Genomic DNA, 19015 nt, shown 5'->3' with positions numbered 1-19015 from the left:
TAAAACACCTCCAGTATCATGTATCAGATTAGAGTAAAACACCTCTAGTATCATGTATCAGATTAGAGTAAAACACCTCCAGTAGCATGTATCAGATTAGAGTAAAACACCTCCAGTATCATGTATCAGATTAGAGTAAAACACCTCTAGTATCATGTATCAGATTAGAGTAAAACACCTCTAGTATCATGTATCATGTATCAGATTAGAGTAAAACACCTCCAGTATCATGTATCAGATTAGAGTAAAACACCTCTAGTATCATGAATCAGATTAGAGTAAAACACCTCTAGTATCATGTACCAGATTCTAGTAAAACACTTCAGAGAGCAGGCCTCTCCAATCGACCTGGCCCGGGTATCCTGGAAGGATATTGACCTCATTCCGTCAGTAGAAGATGCCTGGTTAATCTTTAAAAGTGCTTTCCTCACAATCTTAAATAAGAATGCCTCATTCAAAAAATGTAGAACCAGGAACAGATATAGCCCATGGTTCACTCCAGACCTGACTGCCCTTGGCCAGCACAAAAACATCCTGTGGCGTACGGCATTAGCATCAAATAGCCCCCGCAATATGCAACTTTTCAGGGAAGTTAGGAACCAGCATACTCAGGCAGTTAGGAAAGCAAAGGCTAGCTTTTTCAAACAGAAATTTGCATCCTGCAGCACAAACTCCCAAAGGTTCTGGGACTGTAAAGTCCATGGAGAATAAGAGCACCTCCTCCCAGCTGCCCACGGCACTGAGGCTAGGAAACACTTTCCCCACCAATAAATCCACAATAATTGAGAATTTCAATAAGCATTTTTCTATGGCTGGCCATGCTTTCCACCTGGCCACCCTTACCTTGTTCAACAGCCCTGCACACCCCACAGCAACTTGTCCAAGCCTCCCCATTTCTCCTTCACCCAAATCCAGATAGCTGATGTTCTGAAAGAGATGCAACATCTGGACCCCTACAAATCAGCAAGGCTAGACAATCTGGACACTCTCTTTTCTAAAAATTATCAGCCGAAATTGTTGAAACTCCTATTTACTAGCCTGTTCAACCTCTCTTCGGCATCGTCTGAGATCCCCAAAGATTGGAAAGCTGCCACGGTCATCCCCCTCTTCAAAGGGGGAGACATTCTAGACCCAAACTGCTACAGACCTATAATCTATCCTACCCTGCCTTTCTAAGGTCTTCGAAAGCCAAGTTAACAAACAGATCACCGACCATTTCGAATCCCACAGTACCTTCTCCGCTATGCAATCTAGTTTCCGAGCAGGTCATAGGTATACCTCAGCCACGCTCAAGGTTCTAAATGATACCATTACCTCCATCGGTAAGAGACAATACTGTGCAGCTGTATTCATTGCCCTGGCCAAGGCTTTTGACTCTGTCAATCACCACATTCTTATCAGCAGACTAAACAGCCTTGGTTTCTCAAATGACTGCCTCGCCTGGTTTACCAACTACTTCTCTGATAGAGTTCAGTGTGTCAAATCGGAGGGCCGTTGTCCGGATCTCTGGCAGTCTCTATGGGGGTGCCACAGGGTTCAATTCTCGGGCCGACTCTCTTCTCTGTATACATCAATGATGTCGATCTTGCTGCTGGTGATTCTCTGATCCACCTCTACGCAGGTGACACCATTCTGTATACTTCTGGCCCCTCTTTGGACACTGTGTTAACTAACCTCCAGACGAGCTTCAATGCCATACAACTAGCCTTCCGTGGCCTCCAACTGCTCTTAAATGCAAGGAAAACCAGCTCTGTCGCGGACCACGATGTCTTGCTCCCAGACAAACTAAACCACTTCTTTGCTCGCTTTGAGGACTATACAGTGCCACTGACACGGCCCGCTACCAAAACCTGTGGGCTCTCTTTCACTGCAGCCAACGTGAGTAAAACATTTAAACGGGTTAACCCTCGCAAGGCTGCCGGCCCAGACGGCATCCCCAGCCGTGTCCTCATAGCATGCGCAGATCAGCTGGCTGGTGTGTTTACGGACATATTCAATCAATCCTTATCCCAGTCTGCTGTTTCCACATGCTACACGAGGGCCACCATTGTGCCTGTTCCCAAGAAAACGAAGGTAACTGAGCTAAATGACTATCGCCCCGTAGCATTTACTTCCGTCATCATGAAGTGCTTTGAGAGTCTAGTCAAGGACCATATCACCTCCACCCTACCTGACACCCTAGACCCAGTCCAATTTGCTTCCCGCCCCAATAGGTCCACAGACAACGCAATAGCAATCACACTGCACACTGCCCTAACCCATCTGGACAAGAGGAATACCTATGTAAGAATGCTGTTCATCGACTACAGCTCAGCATTTAACACCATAGTGCCCTCCAAACTCGTCATTAAGTTTGAGACCCTGGGTCTCGACCCCGCCCTGTGCAACTGGATCCTGGACTTCCTGACGGGCCGCCCCCAGGTGGTGAGGGTAGGTAACATCTCCACCCCGCTGATCCTCAATACTGGGGCCCCACAAGGGTGCGTTCTCAGCCCTCTCCTGTACTCCCTGTTCATCCATGACTGCATGGCCATGCACACCCCCAACTCAATCATCAAGTTTGCAGACAACACTGCAGTGGTAGGCTTGATTACCAACAACGATGAGACGGCCTACAGGGAGGAGGTGAGGGCCCTCGGAGTGTGGTGTCAGGAAAATAACTTCACACTCAATGTCAACAAAACAAAGGAGATTATCGTGGACTTCAGGAAACAGCAGAGGGAGCAGCCCCATATCCACATCGATGGGACAGTAGTGGAGAACGTGGAAAGTTTTAAGTTCCTCGTCGTACACATCACAGACATGCTGTTCGGCCATCACTCATTCATATATTTTTATGTGCATATTCTTATTTATTCCTTTACACTTGCGTGTATAAGGTAGTTGTTGTGAAATTGTTAGGTTAGATTACTTGTTAGATATTACTGCATGGTCGGCACTAGAAGCACAAGCATTTCACTACACTCGCATTAAAATCTGCTAACCATGTGTATGTGACAAATAGATTTTATTTGATATCAGATGAGAGTAAAACACCTCCAGTATCATGTATCAGATTAGAGTAAAACACCTCCAGTATCATGTATCAGATTAGAGTAAAACACCTCCAGTATCATGAATCAGATTAGAGTAAAACACCTCTAGTATCATGTATCAGATTAGAGTAAAACACCTCTATCATGAGTAAAACACCTCAGTATCATGTATCAGATTAGAGTAAAACACCTCCAGTATCATGTATCAGATTAGAGTAAAACACCTCCAGTATCATGTATCAGATTAGAGTAAAACACCTCTAGTATCATGTATCAGATTAGAGTAAAACACCTCCAGTATCATGTATCAGATTAGAGTAAAACACCTCTAGCATCATGTATCAGATTACAGTAAAACACCTCCAGTATCATGTATCAGATTAGAGTAAAACACCTCTAGTATCATGAATCAGATTAGAGTAAAACACCTCCAGTATCATGTATCAGATTAGAGTAAAACACCTCTAGTATCATGTATCAGATTAGAGTAAAACACCTCTGTTATCATGTATCAGATTAGAGTAAAACACCTCTATCATGTATCAGATCAGAGTAAAACACCTCTAGTATCATGTATCAGATTAGAGTAAAACACCTCTAGTATCATGCATCAGATTACAGTAAAACACCTCTGTTATCATGCATCAGATTAGAGTAAAACACCTCTATCATGTATCAGATTAGAATAAAACATTTATTGTATCATGTATCAGATTAGAGTAAAACACCTCTAGTATCATGTATCATTGTATCTGTTATCATTATCAGATTAGTAAACACCTCTGTTATCATGCATCAGATTAGAGTAAAACACACCTCTGTTATCATGTATCAGATTAGAGTAAAACATTAGAGTAAAACACCTCTATCATGTATCATTATTGTATCATGTATCAGAGTAAAACACCTCCAGTATCATGTATCAGATTAGAGTAAAACACCTCTATCATGTATCAGATTAGAGTAAAACACCTCTGTTATCATGCATCAGATTAGAGTAAAACACCTCTGTTATCATGCATCAGATTAGAGTAAAACACCTCTATCATGTATCAGATTAGAGTAAAACATTTATTGTATCATGTATCAGATTAGAGTAAAACACCTCTGTTATCATGTATCAGATTAGAGTAAAACACCTCTATCATGTATCAGATTAGAGTAAAACACCTCTAGTATCATGTATCAGATTAGAGTAAAACACCTCTAGTATCATGTATCATGTATCAGATTAGAGTAAAACACCTCTAGTATCAGATTACAGTAAAACACCTCTGTTATCATGCATCAGATTAGAGTAAAACACCTCTGTTATCATGTATCAGATTAGAGTAAAACACCTCTAGTATCATGTATCAGATTAGAGTAAAACACCTCTAGTATCATGTATCATGTATCAGATTAGAGTAAAACACCTCTAGTATCATGTATCAGATTACAGTAAAACACCTCTAGTATCATGTATCAGATTAGAGTAAAACACCTCCAGTATCATGTATCAGATTAGAGTAAAACACCTCCAGTATCATGTATCAGATTAGAGTAAAACACCTCTAGTATCGTGTATCAGATTAGAGTAAAACACCTCCAGTATCATGTATCAGATTAGAGTAAAACACCTCTGTTATCATGCATCAGATTAGAGTAAAACACCTCTATCATGTATCAGATCAGAGTAAAACACCTCTAGTATCATGTATCAGATTAGAGTAAAACACCTCTAGTATCATGTATCAGATTACAGTAAAACACCTCTGTTATCATGCATCAGATTAGAGTAAAACACCTCTATCATGTATCAGATTAGAATAAAACATTTATTGTATCATGTATCAGATTAGAGTAAAACACCTCTAGTATCATGTATCATGTATCAGATTACAGTAAAACACCTCTGTTATCATGCATCAGATTAGAGTAAAACACCTCTATCATGTATCAGATTAGAGTAAAACATTTATTGTATCATGTATCAGATTAGAGTAAAACACCTCCAGTATCATGTATCAGATTAGAGTAAAACACCTCTATCATGTATCAGATTAGAGTAAAACACCTCTGTTATCATGCATCAGATTAGAGTAAAACACCTCTGTTATCATGCATCAGATTAGAGTAAAACACCTCTATCATGTATCAGATTAGAGTAAAACATTTATTGTATCATGTATCAGATTTATTGTATCAGATTAGAGTAAAACACCTCTAGTATCATGTATCAGATTAGAGTAAAACACCTCTAGTATCATGTATCATGTATCAGATTAGAGTAAAACACTAGTATCAGATTACAGTAAAACTCATGCATCAGATTAGAGTAAAACACCTGTTATCATGTATCAGATTAGAGTAAAACACCTCTAGTATCATGTATCAGATTAGAGTAAAACACCTCTAGTATCATGTATCATGTATCAGATTAGAGTAAAACACCTCTCAGATTATAAAACACCTCTGTATCATGTATCAGATTAGAGTAAAACACCTCATGTATCAGTATCAGATTAGAGTAAAACACCTCTGTTATCATGTATCAGATTAGAGTAAAACACCTCTGTATCATTACAGTATCATGTATCAGATTAGAGTAAAACACCTCCAGTATCATGTATCAGATTACAGTAAAACACTCTAGTATCATGTATCAGATTGTAAAACACCTCCAGTATCATGTATCAGATTAGAGTAAAACACCTCTAGTATCATGTATCAGATTAGAGTAAAACACCTCTAGTATCATGTATCAGATTACAGTAAAACACCTCAGTATCATGTATCAGATTAGAGTAAAACACCTCTAGTATCATGTATCAGATTACAGTAAAACACCTCCAGTATCATGTATCAGATTAGAGTAAAACACCTCTAGTATCATGTATCAGATTACAGTAAAACACCTCTGTTATCATGTATCAGATTAGAGTAAAACACCTCAGTATCATGTATCAGTATCATTGTAAAACACCTCAGATATCATGTATCAGATTAAGTAAAACACCTCCAGTATCATGTATCAGATTAGAGTAAAACCTCTAGTATCATGTATCAGATTAGAGTAAAACACCTAGTATCATGTATCAGATTAGAGTAAAACACCTCTAGTATCATGTATCATGTATCAGTAAAACACCTCAGTATCATGTATCAGATTAAGTAAAACACCTCTAGTATCATGTATCAGATTAGAGTAAAACACCTCTAGTATCGATGTATCAGTAAAACACCTTTTATCATGTATCAGATTAGAGTAAACACCTCTAGTTAAACACCTCTAGTATCATGTATCAGATTAGAGTAAAACACCATGTATCTCAGATTAGTAAAACACCTCTAGTATCATGTATCAGATTAGAGTAAAACACCCTCTGTATCATGTATCAGATTACAGTAAAACACCTCTGTTATCATGCATCAGATTAGAGTAAAACACCTCTGTTATCATGTATCAGATTAGAGTAAAACACCTCTAGTATCATGTATCAGATTACAGTAAAACACCATCAGATTACAGTAAAACACCTCTGTTATCATGTATCAGATTGTTCAGTATCATGTTAGATTAATAAAACATTTATTGTATCATGTATCAGATTAGTATCATGTAAAACACCTCTCAGTATCATGTATCATGTATCAGATTAGAGTAAAACACCTCTAGTATCATGTATCAGATTAGAGTAAAACACCTCTGTTATCATGTATCAGATTAGAGTAAAACACCTCTATCATGTATCAGATTAGAGTAAAACATGTATTGTATCATGTATCAGATTAGAGTAAAACACCTCTGTTATCATGTATCAGATTAGAGTAAAACACCTCTATCATGTATATGATCAGAGTAAAACACCTCTAGTATCATGTATCAGATTAGAGTAAAACACCTCTAGTATCATGTATCAGATTAGAGTAAAACACCTCTAGTATCATGTATCATGTATCAGATTAGAGTAAAACACCTATAGTATCATGTATCATGTATCAGATTACAGTAAAACACCTCTGTTATCATGCATCAGATTAGAGTAAAACACCTCTATCATGTATCAGATCAGAGTAAAACACCTCTAGTATCATGTATCAGATTAGAGTAAAACACCTCTAGTATCATGTATCAGATTACAGTAAAACACCTCTGTTATCATGCATCAGATTAGAGTAAAACACCTCTATCATGTATCAGATTAGAATAAAACATTTATTGTATCATGTATCAGATTAGAGTAAAACACCTCTAGTATCATGTATCATGTATCAGATTACAGTAAAACACCTCTGTTATCATGCATCAGATTAGAGTAAAACACCTCTGTTATCATGTATCAGATTAGAGTAAAACACCTCTATCATGTATCAGATTAGAGTAAAACATTTATTGTATCATGTATCAGATTAGAGTAAAACACCTCCAGTATCATGTATCAGATTAGAGTAAAACACCTCTAGTATCATGTATCAGATTAGAGTAAAACACCTCTAGTATCTGTTATCATGCATCAGATTACAGTAAAACACCTCTGTTATCATGCATCAGATTAGAGTAAAACACCTATCATGTATCAGATTATCATTAGTATGTATCATGTAAAACATCAGATTAGAGTAAACACCTCTGTTATCATGTATCAGATTAGAGTAAAACATCATGTATCAGATTAGAATAAACATTTATTGTATCATGTATCAGATTAGAGTAAAACACCTCTCATGTATATCATGTTATCATATCAGATTAGAGTAAAAACACCTCTAGTATCATGTATCATGTATCAGATTAGATTAGAGTAAAACACCTCTAGTATCAGTTATTATCAGTAAAACACCTCTGTTATCATGCATCAGATTAGAGTAAAACACCTCTGTTATCATGTATCAGATTAGTAGTAAAACACCTCTAGTATCATGTATCAGATTAGAGTAAAACACCTCTAGTATCATGTATCATGTATCAGATTAGAGTAAAACACCTCTAGTATCATGTATCAGATTATCAGATTAGAGTAAAACACCTCTAGTATCATGTATCAGATTAGAGTAAAACACCTTATAGTATCAGTATCATGTATCAGATTAGAGTAAAACACCTCCAGTATCATGTATCAGATTAGAGTAAAAACACCTCTAGTATCATGTATCAGATTAGAGTAAAACACTCTCATTTATTGTATCATGTATCATAAAACATCCAGTATCATGTATCAGATTAGAGTAAAACACCTCTGTTATCATGTATCAGATTAGAGTAAAACACCTCTATCATGTATCAGATTAGAGTAAAACACCTCTATCATGTATCAGATTAGAGTAAAACATGTATTGTATCATGTATCAGATTAGAGTAAAACACCTCTGTTATCATGTATCAGATTAGAGTAAAACACCTCTAGTATCATGTATCAGATTAGAGTAAAACACCTCTAGTATCATGTATCATGTATCAGATTAGAGTAAAACACCTATAGTATCATGTATCATGTATCAGATTACAGTAAAACACCTCTGTTATCATGCATCAGATTAGAGTAAAACACCTCTATCATGTATATGATCAGAGTAAAACACCTCTAGTATCATGTATCAGATTAGAGTAAAACACCTCTAGTATCATGTATCATGTATCAGATTAGAGTAAAACACCTATAGTATCATGTATCATGTATCAGATTACAGTAAAACACCTCTGTTATCATGCATCAGATTAGAGTAAAACACCTCTATCATGTATCAGATTAGAGTAAAACATTTATTGTATCATGTATCACCTAGTATAGTATCATGTATCAGATTACAGTAAAACACCTCTGTTATCATGCATCAGATTAGAGTAAAACACCTCTATCATGTATCAGATTAGAGTAAAACATTTATTGTATCATGTATCAGATTAGAGTAAAACACCTCTGTTATCATGTATCAGATTAGAGTAAAACACCTCTAGTATCATGTATCATGTATCAGATTAGAGTAAAACACCTCTAGTATCATGTATCAGATTACAGTAAAACACCTCTGTTATCATGCATCAGATTAGAGTAAAACACCTCTGTTATCATGTATCAGATTAGAGTAAAACACCTCTAGTATCATGTATCAGATTAGAGTAAAACACCTCTAGTATCATGTATCATGTATCAGATTAGAGTAAAACACCTCTAGTATCATGTATCAGATTACAGTAAAACACCTCTGTTATCATGCATCAGATTAGAGTAAAACACCTCTATCGTGTATCAGATTAGAGTAAAACACCTCGGTTATCATGTATCAGATTAGAGTAAAACACCTCTAGTATCATGTATCAGATTAGAGTAAAACACCTCCAGTATCATGAATCAGATTACAGTAAATACCTCTAATATCATGTATCAGATTACAGTAAAACACCTCTAGTATCATGAATCAGATTACAGTAAAACACCTCTAATATCATGTATCAGATTAGAGTAAAACACCTCTAGTATCATGTATCAGATTAGAGTAAAACACCTCTAGTATCATGTATCAGATTAGAGTAAAACACCTTTAGTATCATGTATCAGATTAGAGTAAAACACCTCTAGTATCATATATCAGATCCTCATACTGTACTTCTCCTATTAGCACCTTCAATACACCTATAGTAGTAGGTAGGTGTTTGTGTTTTAGTGTGTGTGTGTGTGTGTGTGTGTGTGTGTGTGTGTGTGTGTGTGTGTGTGTGTGTGCTATAATCTGTGTTTCATGTGTGGGAGAGGCAGGAAAAGGAGGCAGGGAAGGAAAGTGGGAGGAAATGCCAGAGAGAACACTGTCTCAGGGCCATATTCAATCAAATTGGCTACTCGGTTTCCGGATAAGAGTGGCGTTTTAAAGGGATGGGGCTGATTGTGCTGCCAATCATGCCCTTGTTTGGCCTAAGAGCCTCAGCTGGGTTCAATCACGGGCTGGGAAGGTGCTGGAATGTGTCTGGCAGGGTGCAGAGAGGTTTTTGACCATTGCAGCACACAGTGAAGTATATGGAGAGAAAAAAGAATGATGAAAAAACAAATAGAGAGAGAGACTGGCAGACAAATAAAAGTTACTCTGTACATTTCCATTGTTTGGCTTTAAATACTTTCTCTCCACTTAAACGTTTACGTAAAATAAATTATTTCTCAGATAATTCAGATTCAGAAAAAAAGGACATTGTGACAATGTACGCTGAACAAAAATCTAAACGCCACATGTAAAGTGCTGGTCCCATGTTTCATGAGCCTGAAATAAAAAATCCCGGAAATGTTCCATACGTACAAAAATGATCATTACACAGGTGCACCTTGTGCTGGGGACAATAAACGGCCACTCTAAAGTGCGTCACACAACACAAAGCCACAGATGTCTCTTGCTTTGAGGCAGCGTGCAATTGGCATGCTGACTGCAGGAATGTCCACCAGAGCTGTTGCCATAGAATTGAATGTTAATTTCTCTATCATAAATTGCATCCAATTTCATTTTATTTTATTTATAAAAATAAATAAAAAATGTACCTCTTTTTCTCCCCAATTCCGTGGTATCCAATTGGTAGTTACAGTCTTGTCTCATTGCTACAGCTACTGTACGGACTCGCGATAGGCGAAGGTCGAGAGCCGTGCGTCCTCCGAAACACAACCCAACCAAGCTGTACTGCTTCTTGACACAATTCCCCCTTAACCCGGAAGCCAGCTGCACCAATATGTAGGAGGAAACACCGTACACCTGGCGACCATGTTAGCGTGCACTGTGCCCGGCCAACCACAGGAGTGTGCGATGGGACAAGGACATCCCTACCGGCCAAACCCCGATGATGCTGGGCCAATTGTGCGCCGCCCCATGGGTCCCCCGGTCGCGGTCGGCTGCGACAGAACCTGGACTCAAACCCAGAATCTCTAGTGGCACAACTAGCACAGCGATGCAGTGCCTTAGACCACTGTGCCACCCTTCCAATGTCATTTTAGAGAATTTGGCAGTACGTCCAACCGGTGAGCGGTTTGGTGATGTTAACATTGTGAACAGATTGCCCCATGGTGGCGGTGGGGTTATGGTATAGGCAGGCATAAGCTATGGACAACAAACACAATTGCATCTTATCGATGGCAATTTGAATGCACAAAAATACCATGATGAGATCCTGAGGCCCATTATGAGGGTATATGTTACCAAGTGGCGTTTATTTTTGTTCAGTGTACATTGTCATAATGTCTTTTTCTTCTGAAACTGAATTATCTGAGAAATAATTTATTTTAGGTAAACGTTTAAGATTAGGCCCTAATGCATTTATTTCAATTGACTGATTTCCTCATATGAACTGTAACTCAGTAAAATCTTTAAAATTATTGTATGTTGCGTTTATATTTTTGTTCGGTGTAAATACTGTAAGTGAACGTCTCAAGGTCACCCCTGAAGGTGTCTGTCTGTAGGATCAGATATCTTCACCACCAGCAATAAGCGTGCCCAGACATTGTCTCAATGCAGCTGTGAGAGCGCTCAGCTCGCTGAGAGAGGACCTGAGTGAGGACAGGGTGTGGTGCAGGGGCCGAACCTCATCGCCTCGGTGACAGCTGGCCACACGCGCTCAGCAGCCGGCTCATCTCCCAGCCTTGCGGGGGACTCCCAGCATCCTCTCACTTCCTCCTGAGGAGCCTCTCCAAACACAGGCTCTGTTCCGCTGGCTGCTGTTGTCAAGCCAACAGCTTTCTGTCTCTCTCTGACCTGCAGAATTACTTCCCAAACAACAACAACAACAACAACAAGCACAGGAGCTCCGTGAACAGGGCTGGTCGCTCTCCAGTGGCTAGTGGAATATTAACGTCCCATATTAATTATAAATAGAACCTTATTTATTATTTACAATTTTTTTGTGGCAGGCACTTGACTTTTTATTGTTATTACCACAATGCACATTTAGATCTTACTTATCCTGAGCCTTGTCTTTGAAAGAAGTGGATGTGTAAAAAGTGGGTTGATGGTTGAGGTTTGGATCAACGGTGAAACAATTTACCATGGCGTTATTGATAACTGAATGTCTTGAAGTATGTAAAGGCTGACATGGTGACGTGCATCTCTTCCTGTTCCTTGCAGAGTGGTGACAATGAAAACCCAAACTGTGTGGGGATAGAGGGAGTATTGGAGGCGTACTTCCAGAGCCTCAGGACGGTCCAACTCTACGGACCCACCAACTTCTCTACAGTCATCAACCAAGTGGCACGGTAAGGAGATTACAATGGGCTAGACCTCTGGTGATCTCTGACCCACTATATATGTTCAACATCTCTCCAGTCATCAACCAAGTGGCACGGTAAGGAGATTACAATGGGCTAGACCTCTGGTGATCTCTGACCCACTATATATGTTCAACTTCTCTCCAGTCATCAACCAAGTGGCACGGTAAGGAGATTACAATGGGCTAGACCTCTGGTGATCTCTGACCCACTATATATGTTCATTATGATCTCAGGAGACAATACAGAACACTGCTGCCTAATGGTTCACATAGCAGCACATTCATACATACTAGAGTAGAAACACACATCCCCTAGAGTTGCAAGGCTAAACTATGTACTTGAAGCTGTGTTGTCTGCCAGGCTTTTTCACCCCTAGGCAACAATGCTCTCCCTTTCTGACTAGCAGACTGATGTTTTCCCCTCTCTTGCAAGACTGCTGCTCTCCCTCTAGCAGACTGCTGCTCTCCCTCTAGCAGACTGCTGCTCTCACTCTCCCTCTAGCAGACTGCTGCTCTCACTCTCCCTCTAGCAGACTGCTGCTCTCCCTCTCCCTCTAGCAGACTGCTGCTCTCACTCTCCCTCTAGCAGACTGCTGCTCTCCCTCTCCCTCTAGCAGACTGCTGCTCTCACTCTCCCTCTAGCAGACTGCTGCTCTCCCTCTCCCTCTAGCAGACTGCTGCATCACTCTCCCTCTAGCAGACTGCTGCTCTCCCTCTCCCTCTAGCAGACTGCTGCTCTCCCTCTCCCTCTAGCAGACTGCTGCTCTCACTCTCCCTCTAGCAGACTGCTGCTCTCCCTCTAGCAGACTGCTGCAGCAAAAGTACAATGTGGAGGTGTCTGGAGAAATGTTTCAAGAATGTGTATTTCAGACTAGTGATGTTATTCTGTAGCTTCTGCTCAGAGTAGTCTTCATGTGTGCTGAGAGCATTTGATTCCTCAAGTGTCATTAAGAAGTTTCTGGTAGTTCCGAAACAGGGAGGCAGGGAGTAATTTTATGGGATCTTTTTTTGGGAATAAACAAAACAACTGGTTTAGAAGTTTTTGGTGCTTCTCAAGTCGTGTAAGCAGTCATTTCAAGAGAGCTCTGGCTAAGATTTATTTTTTGAATTGCATTCAGGTTACTGACCATGTGATGGGAAATTGAAGACAACATGGCATTGGAAGGCCATTCTAGCAGATGTGGAAATTTACCAGAATAATTACAATGAACCTTTTAGTCATTTGGCAGACTTACCAGAGTAACTTACAGCTAATGCATTCATCTTAAAGGGGCAATCAGCAGTTGCTAAATCATTTTTTGGACTTGGTTCTGGTGGTTCTGAACAGTCATTCTGAAAAATAACTACCAGGACATTTGTAAAGACCGGCTGAAAGGATGGGGAGCTTACATTCATGAGCACGCCTTGACTGACAGCTCTTTGAAACGCCTATGTCAAGCAACTTGGATGCATTGAGCAGTGTTGCAGTCCAATCATCTCAATCAACTTGGATGCATTGAGCAGTGTTGCAGTCCAATCATCTCAATCAACTTGGATGCATTGAGCAGTGTTGCAGTCCAATCATCTCAATCAACTTGGATGCATTGAGCAGTGTTGCAGTCCAATCATCTCAATCAACTTGGATGCATTGAGCAGTGTTGCAGTCCAATCATCTCAAGCCAATTTGGTGAAACACATAGCAACTCAAACATTGACATTTGCGTCAGTGATATAATTATTTTTATACAAGCCGACACTTATTTAAATTAAATGAGATAAGAGAATATCATGTTACCGTTGGTGTATTAAAATGAGAGGTAAGGTGATGTCACCTATTCCCCTTTGTTCTGTGTGTTTTTAAATCTTGTATTTTTTTTTTAAATATACAGTGGGGAGAACAAGTATTTGATACACTGCCGATTTTGCAGGTTGCATGTAGAAGTCTGTAATTTTTTATCATAGGTACACTTCAACTGTGAGAGACGGAATCTAAAACAAGAATCCAGAAAATCACATTGTATTAATTTTAAGTAATTCATTTGCATTTTATTGCATGACATAAGTATTTGATCACCTACCAACCAGTAAGAATTCCGGCTCTCACAGACCTGTTAGTTTTTCTTTAAGAATCCCTCCTGTTCTCCACTCATTACCTGTATTAACTGCACCTGTTTGAACTCGTTACCTGTATAAAAGACACCTGTCCACACAATCAAACAGTCTCCAACCTCTCCACAATGGCCAAAACCAGAAAGCTGTGTAAGGACATCAGGGATAAAATTCCATCTCTCACAGTTGAAGTGTATCTATGATAAAAGTTACAGACCTCTACATGCTTTGTAAGTAGGAAAACCTGCAAAATCAGCAGTGTATCAAATACTTGTTCTCCCCACTGTAGAAGAAACAGTCATTTTTCATGCTTTGGTCATCATACTTTGATCTAGGTTTCCTTCATTCAAATATCATCCAATTTCATGATATGCACCCATTGATTCTTGAAGATTATAACTTATAAATGCCTCATGAACTTTATTCAACTGTCGTACCCCATCAGAATCCAAAATATTTGCTTGTTTTACTCCAATGTTTGTAAACAAACAATATATGGTTAGATCTAACTTGTTTTTATTGAACCTAAAACAGAATAATAAAACATACACATGTGTACAAAACAATATCATTCATCACACAATAACAAAATAAACATATTTAAGCAATCACATTCAACTACATAAAGGCCTTTTATACTAACTAACTTTCATACTAACTACTTGTCTTTTCATACTAACTGTGGCTCAGTTGGTACAGCATGGCACATGCAATGCCAGGGTTGTGGGTTTGATTCCTACGGGGGACCAGAATAAAACAAATGAAAAAGTATGAAAATGTATGAAAATGTATGCACTAAGTCGCTCTGTATAGGAGCATCTGCTAAATTACTCAAATGTAAAAAATGTCTTGACTTTGCTGATAGCTGCTTTATTGAGGGGAGAAAATGTTTACTATGTGGTGGACTCACCTAGCACCTAGCTAGCTCTCATCCTTCTAGACCTATCGGCTGCCTTCGATACTGTGAACCATCAGATCCTCCTCTCCACCCTCTCCGAGTTGGGCATCTCCGGCGCGGCCCACGCTTGGATTGCGTCCTACCTGACAGGTCGCTCCTACCAGGTGGCGTGGCGAGAATCCGTCTCCACACCACGTGCTCTCACCACTGGTGTCCCCCAGGGCTCTGTTCTAGGCCCTCTCCTATTCTCGCTATACACCAAGTCACTTGGCTCTGTCATAACCTCACATGGTCTCTCCTATCATTGCTATGCAGACGACACACAATTAATCTTCTCCTTTCCCCCCTTCTGATGACCAGGTGGCGAATCGCATCTCTGCATGTCTGGCAGACATATCAGTGTGGATGACGGATCACCACCTCAAGCTGAACCTCGGCAAGACGGAGCTGCTCTTCCTCCCGGGGAAGGACTGCCCGTTCCATGATCTCGCCATCACGGTTGACAACTTCATTGTGTCCTCCTCCCAGAGCGCTAAGAACCTTGGCGTGATCCTGGACAACACCCTGTCGTTCTCAACTAACATCAAGGCGGTGGCCCGTTCCTGTAGGTTCATGCTCTACAACATCCGCAGAGTACGACCCTGCCTCACACAGGAAGCGGCGCAGGTCCTAATCCAGGCACTTGTCATCTCCCGTCTGGATTACTGCAACTCGCTGTTGGCTGGGCTCCCCTGCCTGTGCCATTAAACCCTACAACTCATCCAGAACGCCGCAGCCCGTCTGGTGTTCAACCTTCCCAAGTTCTCTCACGTCACCCCGCTCCTCCGCTCTCTCCACTGGCTTCCAGTTGAAGCTCGCATCCGCTACAAGACCATGGTGCTTGCCTACGGAGCTGTGAGGGGAACGGCACCTCAGTACCTCCAGGCTCTGATCAGGCCCTACACCCAAACAAGGGCACTGCGTTCATCCACCTCTGGCCTGCTCGCCTCCCTACCACTGAGGAAGTACAGTTCCCACTCAGCCCAGTCAAAACTGTTCGCTGCTCTGGCCCCCAATGGTGGAACAAACTCCCTCACGACGCCAGGACAGCGGAGTCAATCACCACCTTCCGGAGACACCTGAAACCCCACCTCTTTAAGGAATACCTAGGATAGGATAAAGTAATCCCTCTCACCCCCCTTAAAAGATTTAGATGCACTACTGTTCCACTGGATGTCATAAGGTGAATGCACCAATTTGTAAGTCGCTCTGGATAAGAGCGTCTGCTAAATGACTTAAATGTAAATGTAATGTGTCAATCAGCAGTATAAATAATAACAAGGCATTATCCCCTCACCTGGTTGGTAAACAGCTGATGGATGGGCCTGGAGAAATGTAACCACTGTCAAATTCATAGACATAACTATGGATGGATGCAAGGACTGACCATCCATGACACAGTATCACTCAGGGGGCTCCTGAGTAGCGCAGCGGTCTAAGGCAATGCATCAGAGTGCGAGAGGTGTCACCACAGTCCCCGGCTCAAATCCAGGCTGTTTCACTTCTGTCCGTGATTGGGAGTCCCATAGGGCGGTGCACAATTGGCCCAGCGTCGTCCAGGTTTGGCTGGGGTAGGCTGTCATTGTAAATAAGAATTTGTTCTTAACTGACGTGCCTAGTTAAATAAAGGTTCAATATGAAAGGCAAGGGGTTTGTTTTTTAATTCTTCTGTGTGCTGTAATAACCAGCCCTGTGTCACAGCCCCTGTGTCTCATCCCTCACAGCACACTGCTACCTGGCTCTTAGATATGTCAGAGCAATGTAAAGCCCTCATTCAGCCAAGGTCTCAGACAAGGATCCATGCTACACTCAGTTAAGTGGAACACCTTAATTCCATGTTTATTAGGGGTGTATTTTGCCTAAACCAGGTGAAGGAAAGTCCAGGGAGGACTTTGTCGATTGCCTACAGACAAACAACTGTGACACACGGCTTGGCGCTTGTCTAACATAATAACAGATTGGACCTGAAATGTATCTAGTCTCTGTTGTTCATTTTATTTCTTGCAGTGCCTGTGGCTCTCTTGATGAAAATTGTTTTGGAAAAAAACTACCACGTGACATTTTTCTCTTGTGTTTTTTTTATATATTTATTTTTTTGAAGGGGGGGTCGATCCTCTCGTTCTGAGATGAGAGGTGACTGCTGGGTAATGACAGAGGTCAAAGGGTCAAGGCTGACTGGAAAACGGTCCTTCGTTTAGTCTCTAGTGAGAGGCTGTAAACATTTGTCATGACATAAATTGACGTTAACACACATACTCTCAATCCCATTTAGGCACACAGTCCTCCCTGAGTTTGAACTCTCCAGTGTGTGCGTGCGTGTTCCCCTCAGGTCTGCGCAGGATGTGACGGATGGCTCTCAGTATTTTGTGTTGTTGATGATCACAGACGGAGTTATCTCTGACATGCTGCAGACCAAGGAGGCTGTAGTCAATGTGAGTACAGTACAGTTCATCTTATCTGCGGACAGTGCATTGTTCTGAGTAGCGGCTGTCTGCAAACCAAGCATAGCCTATTACTGTCTGTCTGTAATTCCTAGTTCTTTCTCTCCCTACAGGCAGCTGCTCTCCCCATGTCCATCATCATCATTGGGGTCGGACCTGCAGAGTTTGACGGTGAGCATGGCGCCCCTAGAGGTAGAACAGAGGAGCAAACTCTCCTGTGAGCTGTTATTGGACTACTTATAAGGAGCTTTTCTCCTTTGAGGGTTTCTTTAGAAAATCAGTGTTGCAGAGTCAAGTATCCTGGCCCTCTTCAGATCAATGTCTCCTTAACGAAGGGAGGGAGGGGAGTCTCCGTTCCAGCCCACCGAGGCATAATCCTAGGCATCATCTGCGCTCGATTTGGCTAAATGTTCCCCTTGGTTAGGCAATCGAACGCATTGAAGTCAGCCAAGAATTGCTCAGGTCACACGGTCAGACTGCCTGTTAGCAGCACAGGGAAGCCACTCTTCACCAGTAGCTTTGTGAGAAAATGTGTGTCTATGTGTGCTTGTCTGGTTTATTTGTCCGATCCTGTGTGTATCTGGGAATTGTGTGCGGTTATGAAAACTTCTTTATGTCAGGGTTGATCTGTCTCAGTATCAGACTCAATGAGATGTTCTGTAAGACCATTACCCTTCTTTTCATTTGACATTTTAGTGTTATCCAGACGCTCTTATCCAGAGCAACTTACAGTAGTGTGTATACATTTTTATATTTGTTCATACTGGTCCTCCATGGGAGTCGAACAAACAACCCTGGCGTTATGCTCCACCAACTGAGCCACGCAGTATCAATGGGTCGACGGTCCTTTAACTGGTTAGTCTGATTTTAAATAACTGCTAGCAGCACTTAACAGTCCCATTCTAGTATCTGCAGAAGGTTTGACTTGAGCTGTTCCCAGGAGTGCTAGTCTGAAAACTTGTCATGTATCGTGTCAAACTGACTTGTGTTCCCTATCTTTGTTTTTCTATTATTTGCTTGGACCTTACCCCCCTCTCTGTCTAGCCATGGAGGAGCTAGATGGTGATGAGGTCAGAGTGTCCTTCAGGGGGCACTTTGCTGAAAGAGACATTGTGCAGGTAGGTTGTGGCCAGACAACCGAGAAATGTTAAACATTTATGTATGTGCAATAACGTTATATTTGACAGAAGGAAAACCACACGCTGTAGTAGTTCTGATACAGTCATGTATTTATTCACAAGAACCAACAAGTTTATTCTCCCAGACGTTAGGGAGGACTTCCGTGCTCTACTACAGTGTGTCC

At 40.8% G+C, this 19015-nt stretch overlaps 1 protein-coding gene across 1 annotated transcript in view; it reads left to right on the top strand.

Annotated features, from left to right (window-relative positions):
* Positions 1–19015, top strand: part of LOC115132517 (copine-9-like) — a 94586-nt gene that overhangs the window by 71556 nt on the left and 4015 nt on the right. The window contains exons 16-19 of the mRNA XM_065020896.1: positions 12105–12232; positions 17601–17703; positions 17826–17883; positions 18757–18830. Of these exons, the coding sequence (XP_064876968.1) occupies positions 12105–12232; positions 17601–17703; positions 17826–17883; positions 18757–18830 (363 nt within the window). The remainder of the gene's footprint in view (positions 1–12104; positions 12233–17600; positions 17704–17825; positions 17884–18756; positions 18831–19015) is intronic.

Source organism: Oncorhynchus nerka, linkage group LG7 (assembly GCF_034236695.1).
Source record: "Oncorhynchus nerka isolate Pitt River linkage group LG7, Oner_Uvic_2.0, whole genome shotgun sequence".
Lineage (NCBI taxonomy): Eukaryota > Metazoa > Chordata > Actinopteri > Salmoniformes > Salmonidae > Oncorhynchus > Oncorhynchus nerka.
Note: the sequence above shows the minus strand (reverse complement) of the source record. Positions and strands in the feature narration are given on the sequence as shown.